General features: G+C 42.5%; 1 protein-coding gene across 1 annotated transcript; it reads right to left on the bottom strand.

Annotated features, from left to right (window-relative positions):
• Positions 1 to 2,978: 2,978 nt before the first annotated feature.
• LOC118943834 (uncharacterized) lies at positions 2,979 to 4,359 on the bottom strand. Its single transcript, XM_090217979.1, has 3 exons — positions 4,302 to 4,359; positions 3,282 to 3,385; positions 2,979 to 3,191 (listed from the first exon to the last, which is right to left on the bottom strand). The coding sequence occupies exons 1-3, from the start codon at positions 4,357 to 4,359 to the stop codon at positions 2,979 to 2,981; spliced, it is 375 nt and encodes a 124-aa protein (XP_090074105.1).
• Positions 4,360 to 19,105: the final 14,746 nt, after the last annotated feature.

Raw genomic sequence — 19,105 nt, 5'->3', positions numbered from 1 at the left:
TTGTAGATGCTATGTGAAAGGCCTGCTGTTGGAGATGTTGGTGGGTTGTAGATGCTATATGAAAGGCCTGCTGTTGGAGATGTTAGTGGGTTGTAGATGCTATATGAAAGGCCTGCTGTTGGAGATGTTGGTGGGTTGTAGATGCTATGTGAAAGGCCTGCTGTTGGAGATGTTGGTGGGTTGTAGATGCTATATGAAAGGCCTGCTGTTGGAGATGTTGGTGGGTTGTAGATGCTATATGAAAGGCCTGCTGTTGGAGATGTTGGTGGGTTGTAGATGCTATATGAAAGGCCTGCTGTTGGAGATGTTGGTGGGTTGTAGATGCTATATGAAAGGCCTGCTGTTGGAGATGTTGGTGGGTTGTAGATGCTATGTGAAAGGCCTGCTGTTGGAGATGTTGGTGGGTTGTAGATGCTATATGAAAGGCCTGCTGTTGGAGATGTTGGTGGGTTGTAGATGCAATGTGAAAGGCCTGCTGTTGGAGATGTTGGTGGGTTGTAGATGCTATATGAAAGGCCTGCTGTTGGAGATGTTGGTGGGTTGTAGATGCTATGTGAAAGGCCTGCTGTTGGAGATGTTGGTGGGTTGTAGATGCTATATGAAAGGCCTGCTGTTGGAGATGTTGGTGGGTTGTAGATGCAATGTGAAAGGCCTGCTGTTGGAGATGTTGGTGGGTCGTAGATGCTATATGAAAGGACACAATACACTGACAATAACTTGATAATAACTTGATTGGAACAAAAAAATAGCCTAAATAGATTTAAAACCTATAATTTTACATAAATTATTGATATACCATGATATACTGTAGCATGCTATAGCATGATATACCATGATATATCTACAGGTGTAATCGACACCATAACACAGTAAGACCCTATTATACATGAATAAGTGATTTGCAGGTCACCAGTAATAAAAGTTTAGTAACTGTGCAAATACAAGCCATTACTAATATCCACCCCCCAAAAAGGAAATCCAATTTAACCATGTGGTGTTTGTGCAACTAAACTTAATATGAAGTGTCACATGAAATTGAAACGTGGAAAAAACACAACCCTTATTTGAATGGTTACTCTCCAGTAAAATAACTTAGAGGACCACAAGGAGAAACATCAAGTGGTCACTGAACCCAGTTGAGCGAACCAAAATGGATGAGACTAGAGTGGCATGCAGAGGAGTACTGGGACTTCTGCTCTCCCTGATGGAACAGATTGCCTGTGTTCCTAACACTAAGACAGTGTCTGCCATCAGGTATCGGCTGGCCACGTAGTTCAGAGAAGTCTACACTGCCACCAAGTGGTGATTCTTTGCAACCCCTTACTCTCTTTCAGACATTGATGGAGCACAATCCTATTGAATGTTTAGGAAGTGTATCATCATTTGTATTATTTAAGAAGGTAGTCCTATTGAGACCAAGGTCTATTTTACATGGGAGCCCTGCATGTAATGTTATTCATCAAACACAATCAGGATGTGTTCCCTGTTATAAAACCGTAAACGATCAGGATGTGTTCCCTGTCATAAAGCCTTATACAATCAGGATGTGTTCCCTGTTATAAAGCCGTATACAATCAGGATGTGTTCCCTGTCATAAAACCATAAACGATCAGGATGTGTTCCCTGTCATAAAGCCGTATACAATCAGGATGTGTTCCCTGTTATAAAGCCGTATACAATCAGGATGTGTTCCCTGTCATAAAGCCGTATACAATCAGGATGTGTTCCCTGTCATAAAGCCTTATACAATCAGGATGTGTTCCCTGTTATAAAACCATAAACGATCAGGATGTGTTCCCTGTTATAAAGCCGTATACAATCAGGATGTGTTCCCTGTCATAAAGCCGTATACAATCAGGATGTGTTCCCTGTCATGAAGCCGTAAACAATCAGGATGTGTTCCCTGTTATAAAACCATAAACGATCAGGATGTGTTCCCTGTTATAAAACCGTAAACGATCAGGATGTGTTCCCTGTCATAAAGCCTTATACAATCAGGATGTGTTCCCTGTTATAAAACCATAAACGATCAGGATGTGTTCCCTGTCATAAAGCCTTATACAATCAGGATGTGTTCCCTGTCATAAAGCCGTATACAATCAGGATGTGTTCCCTGTCATAAAGCCGTATACAATCAGGATGTGTTCCCTGTCATAAAGCCTTATACAATCAGGATGTGTTCCCTGTCATAAAGCCGTATACAATCAGGATGTGTTCCCTGTCATAAAGCCGTATACAATCAGGATGTGTTCCCTGTCATGAAGCCGTAAACAATCAGGATGTGTTCCTTGTCATAATGGCCTGATTTCTATTGCTTAATTTATGGGTATTGCACTCAGCAGGCACACGTTTTTGACTGGTAGAAAAACTTAACTCGCCGAACAGAGATGCCGGCAGAAAGATGAAGTGTCAAGCAGAAAGATGAAGAGTCAAGCAGAAAGAGACAGGAGCAGGCTGCATACATGTCTTCCTTTGGGGGAACAGGACTTTTGTCACCAGTGGAAAGCAGGGTCCATGTATGGCAGTGAGCCAGTGTTGGACAACTCAGTTCTCCTGTCTTCAAGTCTGTTGATGTTTAGAGGAATAACGGCAGAACATACTGTCTTTAAAGTAATGGCACTATCTGTGCAGAGCAGTGGTGTAGTGGTAACAACAGGGTTCAATCCCTGTGTCCAGCCTTCCCACTGTTTCTTCCACTTGGCTGTTTTCCTGTCTGATTTCCTTACTGTGAAAATAACAAGAAGTAATAGCACCATGTGAGACATTGTGCTGTGCAAATCAAACCCACTCCTAGATGGAAATTGTGAAAATACACCATCTGCAATGATTGAAATGTGACCTTATCATATTGAAATGACCAAAAGATGAAACATTCTGTTTGGTCAACAGTGATTATGAAGATTGCCACTACCTATGTCTGCAACCGTGTGCAATGTTAGGTACATTGGCAATGTTAGCAAAGAAAAAAGGAATCTGCATTAGTATATAAAAGTTACAAATATACAGGAAGTCTCTGGTAGCTTGACTTTAGAGATCTGGGAAAGGGAGGACCCATTGCTGTCTAAATTGGTTTGAATGGTAAAGGCCTTCACATTGGATTCTCCCAGCAGCACTGAGCTGTGGATGATCCCTAGCCTGGCCTCTTTGTAGTAAGGTGCACCCACTTCCCTCCCCAGTATGATGTCATGTGTCTGGCCAGACAGCCACAAGGTGTATGACACAGTCAGCCTCTGCAGATGCTGTACTGTGAAAGAGTCCTAGAAGGCTGGCTTGTCTCCTACAGATTTGCACTTGATCCGTGTGAGATGCCACACCTCTGCGTTTTTCAGCAGGAGGGCCACGTTGAGCGGGCACGTGTACCAGACGGTCAAGAGTCTTATTTGCACTATCAAATCAAATGTTATTGGTCACATACACATGGTCAGCAAATGTTATTGCGAGTGTAGCGAAATGCTTGTAGCGTAGCGAAATGCTTGTAATAACACTTAAGATTAATACATAATATATAATACATAAAAAACAAAATACTGCAAAGTTTCCTAAGGACTAGAAGCGAGACAGCCCTCTCTGTCAGCGCCATCTTGAGTCTGCGCCATTGGCCATTAGTGCCATCTAAACTGGAGCTGACTGCCCGGTGCAGCACAGAGAACAGGTGGTTCCTACAGGTACACTCTCTGGGTTTGATAACACCACAGGCCACCAGCTCATGGACACAAGCACAGTATAACAGGTTGTGGTCAATCACATATGTCAGTTAAACTCTGGCCCGAGGAGGCCGGACACCACCATCCATATCAAGCAGGACAACAGAGCTTGACTAAGGTGCCTGAGGTTCGACATCTCCATCTCCAACGGATGGAGGCACACCTCATTGAAGTCAGGCCAAGATGGTGCCTCTGATCCCTTTATGAAATGGATCCTGTTCCCCAGCCAGAGACTGAGGGAATCTTAGGACCTAACTAAGCAGTTTTTGGCTGATGAAGAGAGAATGTCCAATCACAGACTGTCTTTGTTATGTTCATAGCTCTGTCCAGACTGAGCTGCTCAATTGGCTGTTTGAGGCTGTCCTGACCAGATGGAAGGGAGGATATTGGCTCCGGAGCCTTGTTAGCACAGGGTCACATCTGTCAACAACAGAATGAGCACTAAATACAAACAGTTCATCCTGGAACTCAAAGATGACTCCCACAGTACATCTATCAAGTCATTTATCTATATATTTGTAGCATTCCTGTGTCTCTCCACATAGGCTTGTTTTTTCAGGCCACCTGGTGACATATTGGCAGATATTAGCCTCATACCTGCTGTAATTACCTGATTGTCTGGAGGTGTTGCTTTGAGGGATGACAGAATATTCATTCTGCAAAATAACTGAAAACCACAAGAGGGCCTTGGATTGAAAGACAGACTAAGCTGAGGATTTATGGAGTTAGGTAGAGTTAGAAATTTGGCTGTCAGGAGTATTACAATGTAAATTCACTTTTAATCCATCTGTCTGCATATTCGAAGACGTCATATGAGGGTGCAGTGAGATACCCGATAGGTTGGACGATACTCTTCTCGGCAATTATCTTGAAAAAACGTATACTTAAAAACTGTAAATCGACCAATCCTCCATCGTTAAGACTGGAAAGATCATATACTTCATTATCTAAATGTGGAAAAAGCATAGGCGACAGAGAGGAATAAAATGATGCAATTTGAAGACATAGCGGAGAGTGGTGCAGGCATGGAGATAAGGGTGAGAGTAGGTGGGTCTGAGCAGGAGTGATGTTGTTGATGTTTTTTAGTATGTTGTCTTTTGTATGTGTATGTTTTGTATTGTTCACTGAACAAACATGTTGGTCCCATTTTTATTTTATGTATTTTTATTTCACCATTATTTAACCAGGTAGGCTAGTTGAGAACAAGTTCTCATTTACAACTACAACCTGGCCAAGATAAAGCATAGCAGTGTGAACAGACAACAACACAGAGTTACACATGGAGTAAACAAGTCAATAACACAGTATTAAAAAAATAAAAAGAGTCTATATACATTGTGTGCAAAAGGCATGATGAGGTAGGCGAATAATTACAATTTAGCAGATTAACACTGGAGTGATAAATGATCAGATGAACATGTGCAGGTAGAGATACTGGTGTGCAAAAGAGCAGAAAAGTAAATAAATAAAAACAGTATGGGGGTGAGGTAGGTAAATAGGGTGGGCTATTTACCGATGGACTATGTACAGCTGCAGCGATCGGTTAGCTGCTCAGATAGCAGATGTTTAAAGTTGGTGAGGGAGATAAAAGTCACCAACTTCAACGATTTTTGCAATTCGTCCCAGTCACAGGCAGCAGAGAACTGGAAGGAAAGGCAGCAAAATCAGTGAGATACACCTGCTGGAGCGCGTGCTACCGGTGGGTGTTGCCATTGTGATTAGTGAACTGAGACAAGGCGGAGCTTTACCTAGCATGGACTTGTAGATGACCTGGAGCCAGTGGGTCAGGCGACAAATATGTAGCGAGGGCCAGTCGACTAGAGCATACAGGTCGCAGTGGTGGGTGGTATAAGGTGCTTTAGTAACAAAATGGATGGCACTGTGATAAACTGCATCCAGTTTGCTGAGTAGAGTATTGGAAACTATTTTGTAGATGACATCGCCGAAGTCGAGGATCGGTAGGATAGTCAGTTTTACTAGGGTAAGTTTGGCAGTGTGAGTGAAGGAGGCATTGCTGCGAAATAGAAAGCCGATTCTAGATTTGATTTTGGATTGGAGATGTTTGATATGTGTCTGTAAGGAGACTTTACAGTCTAGCCAGACACCTAGATACTTATAAATGTCCACATATTCTAGGTCGGAACCATCCAGGGTGGTGATGCTAGTCGGGCGTGCGGGTGCAGGCAGCAAACGGTTGAAAAGCATGCATTTGGTTTTACTAGCGTTTATGATCAGTTGGAGGCCACGGAAGGAGTGTTGTATGGTATTGAAGCTTGTTTGGAGGTTAGATAGCACAGTGTCCAAGGAAGGGCCAGAAGTATACAGAATGATGTCGTCTGCGTAGAGGTGGATCAGGGAATCGCCCGCAGCAAGAGCAACATCATTGATATACAGTGCCTTGCGAAAGTATTTGGCCCCCTTGAACGTTGCGACCTTTTGCCACATTTCAGGCTTCAAACATAAAGATATAAAACTGTATATTTTGTGAAGAATCAACAACAAGTGGGACACAATCATGAAGTTGAACGACATTTATTGGATATTTCAAACATTTTTAACAAATCAAAAACTGAAAAATTGGGCGTGCAAAATTATTCAGCCCCTTTACTTTCAGTGCAGCAAACTCTCTCCAGAAGTTCAGTGAGGGTCTCTGAATGATCCAATGTTGACCTAAATGACTAATGATGATAAATACAATCCACCTGTGTGTAATCAAGTCTCCGTATAAATGCACCTGCACTGTGATAGTCTCAGAGGTCCGTTAAAAGCGCAGAGAGCATCATGAAAAACAAGGAACACACCAGGCAGGTCCGAGATACTGCTGTGAAGAAGTTTAAAGCCGGATTTGGATACAAAAAGATTTCCCAAGCTTTAAACATCCCAAGGAGCACTGTGCAAGCGATAATATTGAAATGGAAGGAGTATCAGACCACTGCAAATCTACCAAGACCTGGCCGTCCCTCTAAACTTTCAGCTCATACAAGGAGAAGACTGATCAGAGATGCAGCCAAGAGGCCCATGATCACTCTGGATGAACTGCAGAGATCTACAGCTGAGGTGGGAGACTCTGTCCATAGGACAACAATCTGTCGTATATTGCACAAATCTGGCCTTTATGGAAGAGTGGCAAGAAAAAAGACATTTCTTAAAGATATCCATAAAAAGTGTCGTTTTAAGTTTGCCACAAGCCACCTGGGAGACACACCAAACATGTGGAAGAAGGTGCTCTGGTCAGATTAAACCAAAATTGAACTTTTTGGCAACAATGCAAAACGTTATGTTTGGCGTAAAAGCAACACAGCTGAACACACCATCCCCACTGTCATACATGGTGGTGGTAGCATCACGGTTTGGGCCTGCTTTTCTTCAGCAGGGACAGGGAAGATGGTTAAAATTGATGGGAAGATGGATGGAGCCAAATACAGGACCATTCTGGAAGAAAACCTGATGGAGTCTGCAAAAGACCTGAGACTGGGACGGAGATTTGTCTTCCAACAAGACAATGATCCAAAACATAAAGCAAAATCTACAATGGAATTGTTCAAAAATAAACATATCCAGGTGTTAGAATGGCCAAGTCAAAGTCCAGACCTGAATCCAATCGAGAATCTGTGGAAAGAACTGAAAACTGCTGTTCACAAATGCTCTCCATCCAACCTCACTGAGCTCGAGCTGTTTTGCAAGGAGGAATGGGAAAAAATGTCAGTCTCTCGATGTGCAAAACTGATAGAGACATACCCCAAGTGACTTACAGCTGTAATCGCAGCAAAAGGTGGCGCTACAAAGTATTAACTTAAGGGGGCTGAATAATTTTGCACGCCCAATTTTTCAGTTTTGGATTTGGTAAAAAAGTTTGAAATATCCAATAAATGTCGTTCCACTTCATGATTGTGTCCCACTTGTTGTTGATTCTTTACAAAAAAATACAGTTTTATATCTTTATGTTTGAAGCCTGAAATGTGGCAAAAGGTCGCAAAGTTCAAGGGGGCCAAATACTTTTGCAAGGCACTGTATACAGAGAAAAGAGTCGGCCTGAGAATTGAACCCTGTGGCACCCCCATAGAGACTGCCAGAGGACCGGACAACATGCCCTCCGATTTGACACACTGAACTCTGTCTGCAAAGTAGTTGGTGAACCAGGCAAGGCAGTCATTAGAAAAACCGAGGCTACTGAGTCTGCCGATAAGAATATGGTGATTGACAGAGTCGAAAGCCTTGCCCAGGTCAATGAAGAGGGCTGCACAGTACTGTCTTTTATCGATGGCGGTTATCGTTTAGTACCTTGAGCGTGGCTGAGGTGCACCAGTGACTGGCTCGGAAACCAGATTGCACAGCAAATAAGGTACGGTGGGATTCGAGATGGTCAGTGATCTGTTTGTTGACTTGGCTTTCGAAGACCTTAGATGGGCAGGATGGATATAGGTCTGTAACAGTTTGCGTCCAGGGTGTCTCCCCCTTTGAAGAGGGGGATGACCACGGCAGCTTTCCAGTCCTAGCTGGGGGGGGGGGGCTGTTGGCCAAGGTTGGAGTAGCCAGGAGGAAGGCATGGCCAGCCGTTGAGAAATGCTTGTTGAAGTTTTCGATTATCATGGATTTATTGGTGGTGACCGCGTTACCTAGCCTCAGTGCAGTGGGCAGCTGGGAGGTGGTGCTCTTGTTCTCCATGGACTTTACAGTGTTCCCAACTTTTTGGAGTTAGAGCTACATGATGCAGATTTCTGCTTCAAAAAGCTGGCCTTTGCTTTCCTGACTGACTGCGTGTATCGGTTCCTGACTTCCCTGAACAGTTGCATATCGCGGGGACTGTTCGATGCTATTGCAGTCCGCCACAGGATGTTTTTGTGCTGGTTGAGGGCAGTCAGGTCTGGAGTGAACCAGGGGCTATATCTGTTCTTAGTTCTGCATTTTTTGAACAGAGCATGCTTATCTAAGATGGTGAGGAAGTTACTTTTAAAGAATGACCAGGCATCCTCAACTGACGGGATGAGGTCAATATCCTTCCAGGATACCCGGGCCAGGTCGATTTGAAAGGCCTGCTCGCAGAAGTGTTTGACAGTGATTAGGGGTGGTCGTTTGACTGCGGACCCGTAGCGGATACAGGCAATGAGGCAGTGATCGCTGAGATCCTGATTGAAGACAGCGGAGTAGTATTTGGAGGGCCAGTTGGTCAGGATAATATCTATGAGGGTGCCCATGTTTACAGATTTAGGGTTGTACCTGGTGGGTTCCTTGATGATTTGTGTGAGATTGAGGGCATCTATCTTAGATTGTAGGACTGCCGGGGTGTTAAGCATATCCCAGTTTAGGTCACCTAACAGAACAAACTCTGAAGCTAGATGGGGGGCGATCAATTCACAAATGGTATCCAGGGCACAGCTGGGAGCTGGGGGGGGGGGGGGGCGGCAACAGTGAGAGACTTATTTCTGGAGAGAGTCATTTTTTAAATTAGAAGTTCGAATTGTTTGGGTATGACATTACTTTGCAGGCTATCTCTGCAGTAGACTGCAACTCCTCCCCCTTTGGCAGTCCTATCTTGACGGAAAATGTTATTGTTGGGTATGGACATTTCAGAATTTTGGGTGGCCTTCCTAAGCCAGGATTCAGACACAGCAAGGACATCAGGGTTGGCAGAGTGTGCTAAAGCAGTCAGTAAAACAAACTTAGGGAGGAGGCTTCTGATGTTGACATGCATTAAACCAAGGCTTTTTTCGATCACAGAAGTCAACAAATGAGGGTGCCTGGGGACATGGCCTGGGTTTACATCCACATCACCCGCGGAACAGAGGAGGAGTAGGATGAGGGTGCGGCTAAAGGCTATCAAAACTGGTCGCCTAGAGCGTTGAGGACAAAGAATAAAAGGAGCAGATTTCTAGGCGTGGTAGAATATATTCAGGGCATAATGCGCAGACAGGGGTATGGTGGGGTGCAGGTACAGCGGAGGTAAGCTCAGGCACTGGGTGATGATAAGAGAGGTTGTATCTCTGGACATGCTGGTTGTAATGGGTGAGGTCACCGCATGTGTGGGAGGTGGGACAAAGGAGGTATCAGAGGTATGAAGAGTGGAACTAGGTGCTCCATTGTAAACTAAAACAATGATAACTAACCTGAACAACAGTATACAAGGCATATTGACATTTGAGAGAGACATACAGTGAGGCATAAAGTAATCGCAGGTGTTGATTTGGGAGAGCTAGCTAAAACAACAGGTGAGACAACAGCAGCTAATCAGCTAGCACAACAACAGTAGGTAAATTGGCGATGACTAGGCAGGGTGGGTCGGATTAACTACACACAGAGCCTGAGTTCGCGGCTGGGGCCGACAGATAAAATAAATAAACAGAATGAAGTACCGTGATTAATGGACAGTCCAGCAGGCATCAGCTATGTAGCCAAGTGATCATAGTGTCCAGGGGGCAGCAGTAGATGGAACAGGAAAGCCGCCACTACGCTAGCGACACAGCGTTTAAAGTTAGTAGCCCTGGGCTAGTAGGAGCATCTGCTCCGATGGAGGCCGGATGAAGGCACAGCGGATGGAGTATTCGTCGGCAGACCAGTCGTGGTGGTGCGGCGGGGCGCCGTGTCAACAGAGAATCCAAGCCAGATGGCGAAAGAGGTATTGTGGAATTTAGTTTGCTAGCCGGGAGATGTGCCTGGCTCACGGCTAACTGGTGCTAGCTTCGTGGCAGTGGCGTTAGCCACTATATCCATTTGGTAGCAGCGGTGATCCGGTGCCAAGGTCCAGAGTTTACAGCAAGGATCCGGTGGAGTACTGGGCTCTAGCCTTGTATGAGTGGGGTTCAGGTGAACAGCTGAGTAGGCCGGGAGGTGGGCCTCAGGGATAGCTTCGGTACTGGGTGCCACGGTGAGTGAGCTAGCTAGCTGCAAGCTGTGAGCTAGCTATCTGCAAGCTAGCTGTGAAGATCAGAAGTAGTGGTCCAAGGATTACGGCAGGAATCCGGCATTGTAGTGGAGAGACAGTCCGATACTGGTAGACTAGCGAGTATTATCCAGGCTAAAAACAGGGCTGGTATCTGTGCAGAAGGTAAAAGCCGCTAGCAGTGGCTAACAATTACTAAATAGCTTGTAGCTAATTAGCTGGTTAGCTTCTGGAGGTTCTTGAATAAAATCAAATCAAAATCAAATCAAATGTATTTATATAGCCCTTCGTACATCAGCTGATATCTCAAAGTGCTGTACAGAAACCCAGCCTAAAACCCCAAACAGCAAGCAATGCAGGTGTAGAAGCACGGTGGCTAGGAAAAACTCCCTAGAAAGGCCAAAACCTAGGAAGAAACCTAGAGAGGAACCAGGCTATGTGGGGTGGCCAGTCCTCTTCTGGCTGTGCCGGTGGAGATTATAACAGAACATGGCCAAGATGTTAAAATGTTCATAAATGACCAGCATGGTCGAATAATAATAAGGCAGAACAGTTGAAACTGGAGCAGCAGCACGGTCAGGTGGACTGGGGACAGCAAGGAGTCAACATGTCAGGTAGTCCTGGGGCATGGTCCTAGGGCTCAGGTCCTCCGAGAGAGAGAAAGAAAAAGAGAATTAGAGAGAGCATATGTGGGGTGGCCAGTCCTCTTCTGGCTGTGAATGTGTTCTAAAATTGAAAATAATAGCGATTCCATATCACATTGGGTGAGGCAGGTTACCGGAAGGTATAATCAAATTAAAAATCGAAAAGAGATTGAAAATAAATTGAAATATATACAAAAAAAATACAAAAAATACAAAAGTACACGAGAGGACAAACACACGTCTTCACTGCTACGCCATCTTGGTATGTTTCTTGAGTTGAAATAAAATATCCCAGATATTTTCCATGTGCACAAAAAGCTTATTTCTCTCAAATTCTGTGCACAATTTTTTTACATCCCTGTTAGTGAGTGTTTCTCGCAGTTTTGGCACACAACCCAATGCCACAGATGTCCCAAATTTTGAGGGAGCATGCAATTGGCATACTGACTGCAGGAATACCCACCAGTGCTTTTGCCAGATTATTTAATGTTCCTTTCTCTACCATAAGCCGCCTCCGACGTCGTTTTAGAAAATTTGGCAGTACGTCCAACCGGCCTCACAACCGCAGACCTGAACCTGAATTCATTTCAATTGACTGATTTCCTCATATTAACTGTAACTCAGTAAAATCAATAAAATTGTTGTATGTTGCGTTTATTTTTTTGTTCAGTATAAAATCAAAAAAAGGAAATAACAATAACTACAGTTTACAGTACATGTATATTTTGTATTATTTTTGGATGATAATTAAGTTGAGTGTTTAAGGTTTCCAAAAGGATGAATTGTTTTTATTTATCAGCTAATCAAAAGGAAGATTCAATACCTCCAATGGAGTAATGGAGCCAGGAAGGGCAAGTTTCCTGTAAATGGGATGAGAAGGACACCAGGACACAATTCTAGGGCCATTTCGTTACAGCAAAAAGCAAGAATTTCACCAACATTTCAATTACAATTGAAAAGTATATTTAATTATCAATAATAATAAAATAAAATCAATTAAAAATGTTTTATTGTCACACACCGGATAGGTGCAGTGAAATGTGTTGTTTACAGGGTTAGCTATAGTAGTCTGACGCCCCTGGAGCAAATTAGGGTTAAGTGCCTTGCTCATCAGGAGGACGTTAATAATCTGATAAAATCATACTTATGTCTGACATGTCAGAATGTATTAGGCCTAGAACAAGTCAGTGCTGCTGGTAGGGCTACAAAAGAAATACAGGAAAATGCACCCTCTTTTCCCAGACATGGTAACCTAATTTAAACTGAGTAATAGCCTATTAACAGGGAAAACAGCTGTTTGGGGTGTGGTGCATTTCTTGGTGAAAAATAACTTTTATTTATACATTACATTCATAAGCCTGCATAATTAAGCGGCAAGGGCCGAGCGTGTGTGGCATTTGGCCAAAATACCACGGATAAGGGCTGTTCTTAAGCACGACGCAACGTGGAGTGCCTGGATTTAGCCGTGGTCTATTGGCCATATACCACAAACCCCCTTTGGTGCCTTATTGCTATTATAAACTGGTTACCAAGGTAATTAGAGCAGTCATACCCATGGTATACGGTCTAATATACCACGGCTGTCAGCCAATCACCATTCATTGCTCGAACCACACAGTTTATAATAAAAATTAGATAACTTACCAGACTTGCGTGCAATCACCACTGGACAGCTTTGAACTGGAAAAGGAGTTGGAATAAACTTTTCCTGATGTCAGGATTAGGGAATTTCTTATGCCATAAACCCACACTTTCAGTAGAGGTGATATATGCATGGTACTTGTAGTTTTTATTAGGTTTGTTGTGTGTGTAGGTAGCTTGCCTGTCCTGCATACCGTGTGGACCTGCCTAGCTGCACACTGGCCAAGATAAATAAAGCTCACCTAGCTAATGTGGTGGGTGTAGACCGGGCGAAGTTGCCCCTTGGCGCTGATCTTGGGTCAATTTAGCATTTTCCCACTAATAGTTAAGGTTGGGATTGGGGGAGGGCCTGAGAGAAGCTGATCCTAGATCTGTACCGTGGTGGACTTCACCACAGCACAATGCGATATCATACTGTAGGTCAACAAAATGTAAACAATGCGTGACTTAAGCCATTCTCTGATTCAGATACACAATGTCAAGGGGGGCATTGCAAATGCCCATAAGGCTAATGTCGTCATACTGTAGGCCAGTGGTTCCCAACTCCGATCCTCGAGTACCCCTAACAGTAGACAGTTTTATTGTAGCCCCGGACAAGCACACCTGATTCAACTTGTCAACTAATCATCATGACCTCAATGAGTTGAATCAGGCATGCTTGTCTGGGGCTGCAACAAAAATGTGTGCTGTTGGAGGTACTCAAGGACTGGAGTTGGGAACCACTGCTATGTGTAGGCCTATGGCTGCATTGGCGTTACCTGCCATTATCATCCGCGAAATGGGATCACATGGCTATAATCCTAAAAAAAAAAATATAATCAAATAAAACTAATTGGAGAGCTTATGACTGAACAAAAAGGTCATGTTCATTTGAGAATACAACACAAACAAATTAGTGACAGATTCCTTTCCCCTCTTTATTGAGACAGATTCCCTTCCCCTTTTTTATTAAAACAGATTAAATTCCCCTCTTTATTGTAGGATTGTGAGCTGTGATTAATCAACATTGACACTAGTTCATCCTGAATAAGAGTTTTAAGTTAACAATTAAAACACGTTTAAACACTTCACTTCAAAGAAGCAACCCTTCAAAGTGTACAAGTAAGATAACTCATATGAAAAGGTTAGAAATCTTAGTAACAAGTAGGCCATTATTATTAAAGCATCATTTCAGGTGAACAAAAAAAGGTTAATCTAAGGTTTGATAAATTGAATGCTGGGCTGGAACAGAGGCCTACACACCCAGCAGGGTTGGCCTGCTCTAGTTGCAATAGGTTAATACATGATGACTTTTAAACTATATTTTTGTTCACAACAAGTGCTAACATACAGTGGGGAGAACAAGTATTTGATACACTGCAGATTTTGCAGGTTTTCCTACTTACAAAGCATGTAGAGGTCTGTCATTTTTATCATAGGTACACTTCAAAAATCCAGAAAATCACATTCTATGATTTTTAAGTAATTAATTTGCATTTAATTGCATGACATAAGTATTTGATCACCTACCAACCAGTAAGAATTCCGACTCTCACAGACCTGTTAGTTTTTCTTTAAGAAGCCCTCCTGTTCTCCACTCATGACCTGTATTAACTGCACCTGTTTGAACTCGTTACCTGTCCACACACTGAATCAAACAGACTCCAACCTCTCCACAATAGCCAAGACCAGAGAGCTGTGTACAATTGTAGACCTGCACAAGGCTGGGATGGGCCACAGGACAATAGGCAAGCAGCTTGGTGAGAAGGCAACAACTGCAATTATTAGAAAATGGAAGAAGTTCAAGATGACGGTCAATCACCCTCGGTCTGGGGCTCCATGCAAGATCTCACCTCGTGGGGCATCAATGATCATAAGGAAGGTGAGGCATCAGCCCAGAACTACACGGCAGGACCTGGTCAATGACCTGAAGAGAGCTGGGACCACAGTCTCAAAGAGAACCATTAGTAACACACTACGCCGTCATGGATTAAAATCCTGCAGCGCACGCAAGGTCCCCCTGCTCAAGCCAGCGCATGTCCAGGCCCGTCTGAAGTTTACTTGTTCTCCCCACTGTATGAGATGAGTAATGTAGGGTAGGTAAACATATAAGATCCATTGTTTAAAGTGGCTAGTGATACATTTATTACATCAATTTCTCTATTATTAAAGTGGCTAGAGTTGAGTCAGTATGTTGGCAGCAGCCACTCAATGTTAGTGATGTTGGCTGTTTAACAGTCTGATGGCCTTGAGATGGCCTTGAGATAGAAGCTTTTCTTCAGTCTCTCGCTACCTCACAAAGTACCTCACAACTACTAAATAAGGAAGAAATGCCGGATGTCTGTTTGCTTTTGTTTTACAATTTAAGCTAGCACTACCTGTTTTCTCTAAATGGGATGGCCTAACTGTGCATCAGGAGAAGAGGCCCCTAGAATAGCTTCCAGTAAGAGGAGCCAATTCCACTGCCTTTAATTCCTACCAGTGAAAAAGTAAATCAGATATTCCCATTGTTCTAGCTCTGCGAATCAATGTGAAGAGGGCCGCTACGAAAGCTTGGCTCTCAGGGGAAGCAGGAGTAGAAAGGACGGCCGCCGTGAAACCGTGGTGGGACAGAACAGCTGGGGACGCTCAAAAATGGCTCCAAGGCAACCAGGTCAAAGGTTGTCAGGATTCTTCAACAAAAGTATTCTTCTTAACTTAACAATCTTTGATTATTCTTGAAAACCTCTGAATCACCATCGTTTTCACACAAGGATATTCATAATATAGAACAGAATGGGATATTATATACTTTCATAAAACAAATCATAGCACATCTTATATAGAATCATTGGTATTTTTATGATAATGCAAAAGGTAGTATGTTTTGATCAACTGCAAAGTCTCCTTTGACTCTGAAGGTCATTGGGGTTAATTCATTTATACTTTGTCACAGGTATGGACAAATTGCCATAAATGGCAATTACTACAAAGTTGAAGTGTGGAGTGAGGAAGTATGGTAAAGGTCAGCTTTTCATCTGTTCCAGGCCCTGTGCTCAAGCCACGAGCATTAGTGAGATCGGGCACTGATGTTGGGCGATTAGGCCTGGCTCGATTAGGCCTGGCTCGATTAGGCCTGGTTGCCACAAAGTTGGAAGCAGGATTGTCTAGAATGTCATTTTATGCTGTAGTGTAAAAAATCCCTTCACTGGAACTAAGGGCCCTTCCCCAAACCATGATAAACAGCCCCAGACCATTATTCCTCCTCCACCAAACTTTACAGTTGGCACTATGCATTCGGGCAGGTAGCATTCTCCTGGCATCTGCCAAACCAAGATTTGTCGGACAGCCAGATGGCGAAGCATGATTCATCACTCCAGAGAATGCGTTTCCATTGCTCTAGAGTCCCATGGCGATGAGTTTTACACCACTCCAGCTTGGCATTGCACATGGTGATTTTAGGCTGTGTGCGGCTGCTCGGCCATGGAAACCCATTTCATGAAGCTCCTGACGAACAGTTCTTGTGCTGACGTTGATTCCAGAAGCAGCACTTACAGTTGGCCGGGGCAGCTACAGCAGGGTCAGTTTGTTGCCAGGCACAGAGCTGTCAGGTACAGTGCTGAGCCAGGTCTGTATGTCAGGTACAGTGCTGAGCCAGGTCTGTATGTCAGGTACAGTGCTGAGCCAGGTCTGTATGTCAGGTACAGTGCTGAGCCAGGTCTGTATGTCAGACACAGTGCTGAGCCAGGTCTGTATGTCAGGTACAGTGCTGAGCCAGGTCTGTATGTCATTATACCTTGCTACAGCTAACATGGAATCAAATCAAAATCTAATTTTATTGGTCAGATACATGTTTAGCAAAGTTATTGCTGCTGTTGCGAAATGCTTGTGTTTCTACCTCCAACAGTGCAGTAATATCTAACAATGAATATCTAACAACTTCACAACAATACACACAATGCATTCGTCCTGATCGCTGTTCTACTTCAGTTCTTCCTCAGTCGCTCTTCACAGAGTAAGTCCTGTCTTAATATTCAACATGATGCATGTTGAATGAATATCAAATGCCTTAAATGTATATCTCTCTTACAGTTAGGTGAAAAAGTCTTGCTTCATGACACTGTGGTTGTTTTATCTACCTTAGTTGACTGATATGTGGTTGTTTTACCTACCTTAGTTGATATATATGTGGTTGTTTTACCTACCTTAGTTGACTGATATGTGGTTGTTTTACCTACCTTAGTTGGTTGATATGTGGTTGTTTTACCTACCTTAGTTGACTGATATGTGGTTGTTTTACCTACCTTAGTTGACTGATATGTGGTTGTTTTACCTACCTTAGTTGATATATATGTGGTTGTTTTACCTACCTTAGTTGACTGATATGTGGTTGTTTTACCTACCTTAGTTGACTGATATGTGGTTGTTTTACCTACCTTAGTTGACTGATATGTGGTTGTTTTACCTACCTTAGTTGACTGATATGTGGTTGTTTTACCTACCTTAGTTGATATATATGTGGTTGTTTTACCTACCTTAGTTGACTGATATGTGATTGTTTTATCTACCTTAGTTGACTGATATGTGGTTGTTTTACCTACCTTAGTTGATATATATGTGGTTGTTTTACCTACCTTAGTTGGTTGATATGTGGTTGTTTTACCTACCTTAGTTGATATATATGTGGTTGTTTTACCTACCTTAGTTGGTTGATATGTGGTTGTTTTACCTACCTTAGTTGACTGATATGTGGTTGTTTTACCTACCTTAGTTGACTGATATGTGGTTGTTTTACCTACCTTAGTTGACGGATATGTGGTTGTTTTACCTACCTTAGTTGATATCTATGTGGTTGTTTTACCTACCTTAGTTGACTGATATGTGGTTGTTTTACCTACCTTAGTTGACTGATATGTGGTTGTTTTATCTACCTTAGTTGACTGATATGTGGTTGTTTTACCTACCTTAGTTGGTTGATATGTGGTTGTTTTACCTACCTTAGTTGATATATATGTGGTTGTTTTACCTACCTTAGTTGGTTGATATGTGGTTGTTTTACCTACCTTAGTTGACTGATATGTGGTTGTTTTACCTACCTTAGTTGACTGATATGTGGTTGTTTTATCTACCTTAGTTGGTTGATATGTGGTTGTTTTACCTACCTTAGTTGATATATATGTGGTTGTTTTACCTACCTTAGTTGATATCTATGTGGTTGTTTTACCTACCTTAGTTGGTTGATATGTGGTTGTTTTACCTACCTTAGTTGACTGATATGTGGTTGTTTTACCTACCTTAGTTGGTTGATATGTGGTTGTTTTATCTACCTTAGTTGACTGATATGTGGTTGTTTTACCTACCTTAGTTGGTTGATATGTGGTTGTTTTACCTACCTTAGTTGACTGATATGTGGTTGTTTTACCTACCTTAGTTGACTGATATGTGGTTGTTTTACCTACCTTAGTTGATATATATGTGGTTGTTTTACCTACCTTAGTTGACTGATATGTGGTTGTTTTACCTACCTTAGTTGACTGATATGTGGTTGTTTTACCTACCTTAGTTGATATATGTGGTTGTTTTACCTACCTTAGTTGGTTGATATGTGGTTGTTTTACCTACCTTAGTTGATATATATGTGGTTGTTTTACCTAACTTAGTTGATATCTATGTGGTTGTTTTACCTACCTTAGTTGGTTGATATGTGGTTGTTTTACCTACCTTAGTTGATATATATGTGGTTGTTTTACCTACCTTAGTTGGTTGATATGTGGTTGTTTTACCTACCTTAGTTGACTGATATGTGGTTGTTTTACCTACCTTAGTTGGTTGATATGTGGTTGTTTTATCTACCTTAGTTGACTGATATGTGGTTGTTTTACCTACCTTAGTTGATATCTATGTGGTTGTTTTACCTACCTTAGTTGGTTGATATGTGGTTGTTTTACCTACCTTAGTTGATATATATGTGGTTGTTTTACCTACCTTAGTTGGTTGATATGTGGTTGTTTTATCTACCTTAGTTGACTGATATGTGGTTGTTTTACCTACCTTAGTTGACTGATATGTGGTTGTTTTACCTACCTTAGTTGATATATATGTGGTTGTTTTACCTACCTTAGTTGACTGATATGTGGTTGTTTTACCTACCTTAGTTGACTGATATGTGGTTGTTTTATCTACCTTAGTTGGTTGATATGTGGTTGTTTTACCTACCTTAGTTGATATATATGTGGTTGTTTTACCTACCTTAGTTGACTGATATGTGGTTGTTTTACCTA

Source organism: Oncorhynchus mykiss, chromosome 23, assembly GCF_057628025.1.
Source record: "Oncorhynchus mykiss isolate SJ-2025 chromosome 23, ASM5762802v1, whole genome shotgun sequence".
NCBI classification, from domain to species: domain Eukaryota; kingdom Metazoa; phylum Chordata; class Actinopteri; order Salmoniformes; family Salmonidae; genus Oncorhynchus; species Oncorhynchus mykiss.
This window is presented reverse-complemented; position numbering and strand designations above follow the sequence as displayed.